We start from the raw sequence: 9,969 nt of genomic DNA, 5'->3' as shown, positions 1-9,969 counted from the left end.
TATCGTGGCAACGGGTGCTCCGCTACTGTGTGACGGTGTGCCGGGATTCATTGTGTGCTTGCCTTTCTGGCTGCTGATTGGTGGAGGGGATGATGGAGGACAGATGGTAGTCACGAAGGTTACCGACAAGTACCGAACCACGCCGAATCTGATTCATGCTTGCCTCGAAAGATGGTGTATCCATTTAATTGAAAAATATTGAAAATTGCTATTTATATTATGTTTAAAATTTCATTATTTATTTAGTGAGTTCTCTCTAAAGAAAGGGGCAATTTTCAGTTTTAACGAAAAATAAATTGTATTTTTTGTTAAAATTAGTTTATTAACGAAATTTTCAGTCTTTCTTTTTATAAATGTAGGTATTTACAATTTCAGTTATTTGTATGTACTGTACACTTTGTTTTTGTATTCATAATCAAGTTTCAAAGATGTATTTTAACCTAGGTTAATGAATAATACTATGTTCTTTGTATTTTTAACCCCATTCTCTGAAAGTTGAAGTATTTGCTAAGCTTTCTGGTGTAATAGGCCATAGAGAAGGAGGTAACATAGAGTAATCACGTAGTTCTAATGGTCTGTGCCATGCAGGATAATTAAACTCCTCTGTACTATTTGCACTTGTGGCATTCTCAAAATATTCTTTAATGATATCATCAGGATTTGGCCAGCCATTTTCAGGTGTTACATTTAACTTTGATTGGTTCTTCATAGCAACTGTAAATAAAAATTAAATGAATGTATAGTGCAATATTCTTTTTTTATTCTCAACCACTACAATTATTACCAAGTCTTTGAAGTTCCCACATCATAGGAGGAGTATAATGAGAAAATCTGCAACCAAGGCCAAATGCACAATCACCAACAGATAAATACCATTTGCATGGTATTTTTGTACATTCTTCTTTTAATATAGCTTCCGGATCTATAAAAATTGTTAAATAAAATCATGTCCCCCACAGTAGCATACAAAAGCGTCATAATTTTGAGGTTATGGTCGTAGCGCATTGAATTTCATAGCTGTTTAAAATATTTCATAAATAAACTATCGTTAAATCGTCACCTTTGAACATATTATAATGATCCGCGCGATTTTTCGCATGTTGTAAACTCGAAAGATGTTTCTTTCTAGCTTCTGGATCATCCTTAAATGATCTGTCACAATAAGCGCAATAATATCTTTTCCCCATGATCAGTAAAACTTTATCACAGTTAAACAAAGAAACACTGTCTTTACTATAACATCAAATTTCTCGCGTAGATCGCAAAATAATAATAACAGGGAATAACTTGTCAAACGCACGTGAACAATGTAAGCATTGATTTCAGAGCGACCGAAGCGACATCTAGTGTGTGTACAGTTGAAGGAAATAGAAGGTATTTAAAATACGACTATCGAACGTGCTAAAAAGCTTCGTTCAATTTGTAACATTTTAATTAAAGAAAAAGATTTATTATTTATCTTAATTGTTCAAACTTTGTACATATTACATTGCCGCTATTAATAATAATCGGTTGAGAACAGAAAAAAATCACTAATCCAAAACAATTAGTTCTTCAATTAAAGGTGTATTTCTATTAATTCTTCACAACATGAGTCGGAATCGTTTTTTTTTTTTTTTTTTTTTTTTTTTTTTTTTTTTTTTTTTTTTTTTTTTTTGTACACTTAATGGGTATTTTATTTTAAACAAACAGATTACATATACGATACTGCTCGTTTAAACGTTACAATTGTTTTGTTACATCCTTAGAATACAATTTACCGCAACGTCTTGTGCGTTACTAATCTATATCTGTGTGGTAACGTCACGTACCGAAGAAAATGCCTATAATTTTATTATAACAACCTCCGCCATTAATTTCACTCTTTGTAATTGCTAAACCGGTGCGCAGGCGGGACACATCTTTTGCAACTCTACGAAAAGCTTGAAAATATTTTAAATATCTATTAATCGTATCGTCGTTTCTTCGATAGGTACGAATATATTTCCCCGTTAAACAACAATTTTGCTCACAGCAAAATAAAATCGTTTAATTTCATTTTTTCCCCATCTTACACATTTACCTCCAAGAGACGCCATCTTGGAAATATAAGAATTTTCGCGTTTCCACCATTTCACATCTGTTCAATGCCCCAAATTTCAATTTTGCACCATACATTCACTCTCTACTTAAAAAAATATCAGGTGTTACTTGTTTTCTTTGGTTTACAACGTGTCGTTTGAAAAAAAAAACAACAAAAAAACAACTGATTCCCCTTTTGTAAACGAACGATAATCCGTTTTGCGAAAATATAAAGCCGATCCCCACTAGACGGCAATGATAAAGTGCAGGCTGTCGTATCGTGTCGTTGACGGAGAGATCATAAATATTTCGATATCTGACAATATTAATAATATTATACACATATAATATATATATTAGATCCTTTTCTATTAGAGATTCTTTTTTTTTTTTAGCGTGTCGTTTATCAGCCGAGACTCGACGTGTCGCAGTGTGAATCGGCTTTCAATATCGACATTGTTTTCTTCGTTTATTAAGTTTGCCTTCTTCATTTTCTTCGCGAATCGGTTAAAATTTGAAAAAAAATTACACGAATGGCGCGATTCAAGATGTTCGATTCATTTCCTTCTCGATTAGTTCGTCGACACTTTCATAGACATTTTCAACGATAGCAATATCTTCGTCAGCTTTCTACAAGCGATAAGTGGTAACCTATGAGGTAACGTGAAAATGCAAGAGAATTGGAATCGAGAAAGCACGAACGATATTTAGAAACATTGCATGTGTGTTAGTCACACGCGAGAAAAATCGAGAAAATCGTGGTTTTGTTTAAGCTTGCAATTCTTTTTCGTCGATCATCAGGTTTCAATAAGGGTGAAAATAACGTGTATATCGATGTTGAAGAAGAGAAGAGTCTGAATATTTTGACAAATTAAAACTTCTAAGACGTTTCGAAAAATATTTTCAACATGCACAATGACAACTTCAAGGATCTTCTTTTTTTTTCGTTATTATCCTTTGTATCGATAAATCAACTAGTGATCTTAGTATCGGTATTATTCAAGTTGGAAAATGATTTATAGTGAAGAAAGAATTTCGGTGTGATTTGTCCCTCAAAAATGAAACGTCACTTACAATATAACAGCTGTATACGATATAATATACTGATTAATATTCGAGATTTTTTTTTTCTTTTCTTCACAATGTGCTCTTTAGTATGAGAATACTGTACAGTATCCAGCTCTTCGTGGATTTTTTCCATTTCTCCGAATCACATTTAAACTTTCTTATTTTGCCACATTACAGCTTTAAAAGTCCGCTCCTCGCGATTATAACAATTCTTTTTATTCGTTATTTCGTCACGTAAAGATTATTACCGTTTCATGGTTAATCGAAAACAAGTGCAAAACTTTGTATAACACTTCTTTCTTTCTTTTCTTTTCTTTTTTTTTTTTTTTTTTTCAAAAAATATTCCAATCGTGCACACGTATACACGTATAGTTGCGTTGTTTCTCTTTCCGAACGTACAATCGTGTTTTTCTCTTCTTTCCTTTTTTTTTCGGTGCATAGTATTTGATGAAAACACATCGTGATACGTGACAACGCATGATAAAGATCGGTGACGCATATCAAAACTATTTACAGGAGAAATAAACGACAACGAAAGTCAACAGTTAGGTCGTTACAGGGACTGATAAAATTGATAACAGCTCTTGCTGCACGTTTAATGGTATCACGGTTGACCCAGTACATCATCAATTATGCAATAACTCCGGAATAGGAGTGAAATGCATAATGAAGCCGCTCGATAGTTTCTACAAAGGATTATTTCTTTATTCGAACTCTTCGATAATTGTGTGCAATCTGTGAATTATGTTTACATAGAATTTAAACAATGTTTACATAGAGTAAAATTACAAAATTTCAAGTTTCTGAATTGGTTTTCTTTTTTCTCAATAGAGGGATCGTAATACATTTATCTTCGAAGGAATATCTCGTTAAACGTTTCATATAATAAATATCACTTCTTCTTCTTTTTTTTTTTTCATATAAATACATAATAACGTTATATTGCTGCAAGTTTATATTCGGCAATGAAATACTTTGCTCAAAATAGTTGAAGATCTCTGAACAATTCTACTAGGAAGAAAAATTCCCTATGTTTCTAGTAAGAATATTCTCATTCGTAGGATTTAATATTTATACGGTGAAATTTCTAAAATATCGGATAACATTTGCTAAAGGATAACTAAATTAGACGGTGAATCTTTGAATTATTTTGAGCATATTATTTAACTGTTATATATGTAGCGTTACGTTGGTATGCGTGGAGAGAAAAAAAATATCCTTCTTCGAACAAATTATCACGTAGTTGTCGATATTTTGATTTTTTTTCTGTTAGTCTTTTCAACTGTGCCGAGTAGGTCGAAAATAAGAAAAATCAGAAAATTGAAACAAAGAACACACAATCAGACGAAAAAAGATGAATAAAAAGCGGCGTGACGTTTTTAGGCCTGCTAAAAACAACGTATTTTACTTTTCCATCGACCGACTCGACCGAAATAAAACCGAATCCAAAAAAAAAAAAGAGAAAAAAAGAGGACCAAACAACGGAACTAAACGAGTATAGAGATTGATACGAAACGCGCACCCGTTATTTGGCAGTTCGACCAATGACGTCGAAACATTTTTGTTTTCGAATTTATTGCACTTAAGGGATCGCAAAAGTAGTGTTCACATGTGTTTGTATGTGTATGTGTTTTTTTAATGTGTGTGATCTAACGAGTAAAAATATCTTGTATATCTGGTCGTTGAAAAATAAGTCACGATACCAATATGGCGGAATTGACATCCTTAACATTAGTACGATGCAACTTCGACGACACGTCTATCGATTAAACAATGTTGTTTGTTCAGGTGTATGCGCCCTCTTACTAGGAGTAACTTGCTCTCGGCACACAACGAATACTTCTATCGTCTTTGTAATTGTACCATTATACATATTACATATGTAATTCTTTGTATCGGGGTTAGACTTACGGTTTAAGCGTTACAATAAGACTCGACGAATTTAATCGATTTCTTTGTATTTTGTTTTTTTTTTTTCTATGGCACGGAATTGGAATTGTCGATGTGGTGCGATTAGTATACAAGCATACATTGCAAAAAATTTGAAAAAAAACGCGTTCGACTTTCGTACGATTATCAAATGTTGCAACTGCTACTATATTTCGTTCCGTATCTTTTTCTTGATTCAATTCTCACACCCAGAGCTCGAAGGAAACACAATTCTACGTTTATTTCTTGGCAAAAGTTGACCAAAACTTAAACAGCACGGATCATTTCTCTTTCGACATATATCGTAGAGGTTATGTTTCGAAGTAACACACGTTTTCAATTTTACAGTGGTTTCTTTTGGTTTATGAGATACGAGAATTTGTAAACTCCACTTATTTCGAAATTCGAGCCAAATGCAAACCCCAACTCTAACCTAATTCTGATTTCAAATGAAAATTGGGTTATGTTAGGTTAGGTTAAAATTTCTTCAGAGGGCGTGGCCAACGTGTTCACTTCACATAAAAAATCTTGCAAATATATATCAAGATTAAGGTCACAGAAACGAAATTTCCTTTTCTAACAATATTTTAATAATATTTCAAAATGGCGTATCTCAATCACCAACAGAAAACCCCGCGAAGTTCAAATCGTGTTTTACTTAAAAATGCATTCTCTACAATATAATGTCAAAATAAAAAAAAAAAAAAAAAAAAAAAAAAAAAAAAAAAAAAATGAACCGTGCTCTCTAAGCTTTTATCAACGTTTACCCTTTATTTTTTCAAAAGATCGAACCTACTTGGTGATTCCCCGTGTCGCGCGGTCGCCAGATATTTCAATTAGTCCGTAGAAATTTCGCCAGCGTTGTTTTTCGTTGGCTGGTGAATTCGCGTGTACGGTACATTAACAGGGACGTTCGATACGCGAGATGGCCGGGTCGTCGAGTCTCGACGGGGCGGCGGTGTTCGTACACAGAAATTATACCAGGGAAGAGAAATAGAATTCACCGGTGAAACACGCGAAACACTGTGTCACGTGCAATCTTGCATCGAAATCTTCAACCTCGTGCGCAACCCTCGACGATACATCGACTGTAGCAATACTACTACTACCACCACCACTACTACTCCTAACTCGCAATATAATCCATTCTGCATTTATACGAGCATCGATAAATTTCGCATTAACGCAACGGGCCACGAATTTATCGCTCGTTTTCCAGCGTTCATCTTTGAAACGCAGGGAACTCTCGCCCCGCGAGTTCGTTTGATTAAACGAAAACTTTCGCACCGAATATGCTGGCCGGCCGATTAACATCGATCCGCGTAATTGGATCTGCTGGGGAAAACGCGTTCACCCGTTGCCGTTTCCTTCCGAATTTATGAAAAGACTGCTGCTACCAGCTCCGGCTATACTATACACTCTCCAAGAGCAGCCAATTAATTCTACCTTCTTTATTTTTCGTCTAGATCTTTTTCGTTTCCAACTCGTACAGCCTCCTTCGAGGAAAATTTCCCTCGTTCGTGCTTCACCGCGATTCGTTTCGATGTAACATTGCACGATCTTGTCGAATGTTGTAAGTAAGTAAGTAAGTAATAAGCAAAGTGTTTTCTTTTTTTTTTTAGTTGTACAAGTTTGGTAAATTTTTGAATTTTTTTTTTTTGGTTCGATAATTCTGTTTCGTACTTTAAGACGAACGAAGTGTGTCCCATTTTCTACGAACAATACCGATTTTCGTCGACGTCGACGATCAAACGTGTCTACATTGTGCGTTTGCGTGTGTTTGTGTAGTGTGTGTGTGTGTATACTTTGAGATGTTTAATCGATAAGCATTCTAATTTAAAATAGACGTGTACGGTCAAATGTGAATTGGCATCGAAGTACGAATTTTTAAGGATACAAAGTTGAAATTGTATTTCGTAGAATCGGGAAAAGCAGTGTCTAATTTTTTTGTCGTTTTCTTTTTCTTTTTCTTTTAATAGATATACTCTCGAGAGGACAAAATATACGTGTAAGTACAATTCGAATTTTTGAAAATTCTTCCTCGAACAAGGACTCTATCATCCCACTGTGTCTTCGGAAAAAGTTTACTGCGAGCTTCTAAACTCGCCATTACGTCAATAGAAATCACGGCGGCGGAATCTACGATTCCGTGTAAATCGCGACGCGCAGATCCGTAAAGATAAAAATGCCATGAAATTTCGAGGGATCGGTGAATAGGATATTTTCGCATGCGATCGTACAAAGCGGACTCGACGACAAACGAAAAAGCAAAGACGAAGCCCGGTTTCCTGCTATTACGGTTATTATTGTTTTTTTTTCTTTTTTTTACTTTTTTCTCGATCGTTCAAATTCGACTTGCTGTCTCTTATATTCATGGTTTGTTTGTTGGTTTGTGTTTTTTTTTTCTTCTTTTTTTTGGTTTTATTTCGGGCATACTATCGACGATTCGACTTTTAAAAGATCAGCTCCACCACTGTCATCCCCTTTTTATTTCTTTGGCTCTTCGTTGTGCGGAGGATTCGACACTTCTTGGCGGACCTTGTGACCCCGGAAGCTCGCTTGGATTTTCGTCGCCGCCTTGTGTAGATCAGGGTCCGTGAGATCGATATCCCCGAGCTCGTTCAGGGCTTTCTTTGCCTGAAACAATAGATTGCAACGTTCACGTGTAGATTTGTTATTTTTAACAGCGGCGGTGTTTGTTGTGATAGCGTGTGTTGCTTTGTTAAGCAATGAAAGCAGTAAGTATCTGTTCAGTGAAATTATTTTCAAAATTATTTCCTAGGTGAAAGGTAGCTATTTTGTTTGAAAGAAAGTGTTGCAAAAGTTATGATTAAATAATTGGTATTTTAACGTTCTCTTTACTATATTTGATTGAAAGTACTTGATAATTGCAAATTATCCGCAGTAATCACCAATTTGTAAAATTACTTTCTAAGCGAAAGGTAGAATTCTACTCTGTTTGAAAGAATATATTGAAAATAAACGAGTTATGATTAAATAATTAGTTTACTTTAATGTTTATTGCACTTCACTATATTTGAGTGAAAGTAGTCTTAAATCTATTTTCCAAATAAGTGACAATCATTTCATCTAAATGAAACAAATGACGATTAGTTTCCTTCTCATTGAAAAGTGGGAAAAATTCAGTAGAACAATACGCGATAACTCATCCCATGCAATACTGAACTTGGCTTATTATAGCAACACTAAATTCTGTTTTCTTTTCCAGAGCATTTAAATATACATAATTTTGTGAATTATTTGCAATTATGAAAGAACTTAATATAAAGTCTAAGTCAGAATATTGAAATAATTATTTCATAGTACCCAATATTTAAATAACAATATTCTGACTTGGACTTTATATTAAATTTTTCCATAAATGCAAATGATTCACCAAAAGCATTAAAAAATTTAACATAAACTTAATACAAAGTCCTAGTTAGAATTATTATGACTATTATTTTATTTAAATAATAATAACAAATGAACGAAGTTGAAAAAGTTGACAATAACAAATGATTTTCAAAAATCATGCAATTTTTGAATATTTTAGGAAAGAAAACACAATTCAGCGTTGCTAGAACAATTTCAGTATCCCATAGGATGAGTTATCGTATATTGTACTACTGAATTCTTGCCTCTCGTTCAACCTGTCGTAAAATTCGAGGAAAGCATTTAGCTGGTTGAAAAATTTTTGACGACCAAAAAATCCTCTCTTTAAGCCACCCTTTAAACTCATTATTCTGAAAAAGTAGTTCTTCTTCAAAGCGGGAGGGTTTTAAATAAGAATTTCACCTTCAAAGTGAGGGAGGCGAGAATTTAAATTCCTTTTAAGTTAAAAAAAAATTGCAATTTTCTATAAAAGTCCCTTCCATGTTAAATTTCCATATAGCAAGTTAACGCTTTCCTGCGTAAATTTGAGTGTTCGTTATTTTCGAATAATTCGTTCATAAAATGCGGTTTAAAAATTTAAAAAGCGAAAGAAAACTAAGGCAATTATTACACCAAAGTAAATGCAACTTCGAAACTACTAATTAAAAGATCAATTTTCCTTCGAGTTTTCAAATATCACTTATCTTTATAATTACTTGCACTGTTATCAAATTACCACAAAAAGGAAACGTAGTCTTTATTGTAATTATTATATTCGAGAACTGTGTAAAGACTTAGTGATACGATCGAAATTAACGAACGGAACAAGACAAATTTCGTTTCCATTATTTTCTCATTAACTCATTTCCACTCTTGTATTTTTCAGTTTTTTATTTACTTATATTTATCTCTATAGCAGCTCCTTCTCGAGCTCTACACATTCGTAATACCAGTTGGTTATCGAAATTGCAGCAGAATCAGAGGTTGTTGAGAGAATTCACAGAGAAAGGTTCGCGATTTTTCGAGAATTGTTCGAGAAAAATCGGGGGAAAAAAAAACACATAAATGTACAAAATATTATTCAATGCAAAATGACACAAAATTAGTAAGATAATACAAACAATACACTTCACAATATGTATCGTCATCTTAACCCTTTCACCGCTGTTGGCGCTCTGAGAGTGCGCTCTAACTGTACCCTTGGCGCCTATAGGCGGTTTCAATATTTACTCGCGCTGCGACCTTGGTGCCTATAGGCGCTTTGGAAATTTCCTCGCGCAAATTTAATCCTCAACTATTGTGCTACGTGTACTTCCACCTGAACTGTTTAAAACGATCAAATTAGAAATTGTAAATTTAAAAATTTTTTAAATTTTAATCTTCAAAATTAAAAAATTTTAATTTCTTTTATTTTTCAAATTTCAACCTTAATTTTTAATTTTCAAATTTTAATTTACAACTTTTAGTTTTAAAGTTTTTAAACTTCACAAGTTAAAAGAATTGTAATTTTCAAATTTTATAAAATATTAAAAAGTC

The 9,969-nt window shown here is 33.6% G+C and overlaps 2 protein-coding genes across 3 annotated transcripts in view; both read right to left on the bottom strand.

The window, feature by feature from the left end:
* Nucleotides 1-475: 475 nt before the first annotated feature.
* Nucleotides 476-1,187, bottom strand: LOC108570560 (zinc finger matrin-type protein 5). The gene is made up of 3 exons (XM_017932435.1): nt 1,061-1,187; nt 785-922; nt 476-714 (listed from the first exon to the last, which is right to left on the bottom strand). The coding sequence occupies exons 1-3, from the start codon at nt 1,185-1,187 to the stop codon at nt 476-478; spliced, it is 504 nt and encodes a 167-aa protein (XP_017787924.1).
* Nucleotides 1,188-6,863: 5,676 nt separating this feature from the next.
* Nucleotides 6,864-9,969, bottom strand: part of LOC108570567 (HIRA-interacting protein 3) — a 222,687-nt gene continuing 219,581 nt past the window's right edge. For both annotated transcript variants that reach the window (XM_017932446.1, XM_017932444.1), the window contains one exon: nt 6,864-7,695. In XM_017932446.1, coding sequence (XP_017787935.1) covers nt 7,546-7,695 — 150 coding nt within the window. In that variant the 3' untranslated portion in view covers nt 6,864-7,545. The remainder of the gene's footprint in view (nt 7,696-9,969) is intronic.

Source organism: Habropoda laboriosa, unplaced genomic scaffold (genome assembly GCF_001263275.1).
Source record: "Habropoda laboriosa isolate 0110345459 unplaced genomic scaffold, ASM126327v1 scaffold61, whole genome shotgun sequence".
NCBI lineage: Eukaryota > Metazoa > Arthropoda > Insecta > Hymenoptera > Apidae > Habropoda > Habropoda laboriosa.
The sequence above is the reverse complement of the archived record's forward strand: the minus strand, read 5'-3'. Positions and strand labels throughout refer to the sequence as shown.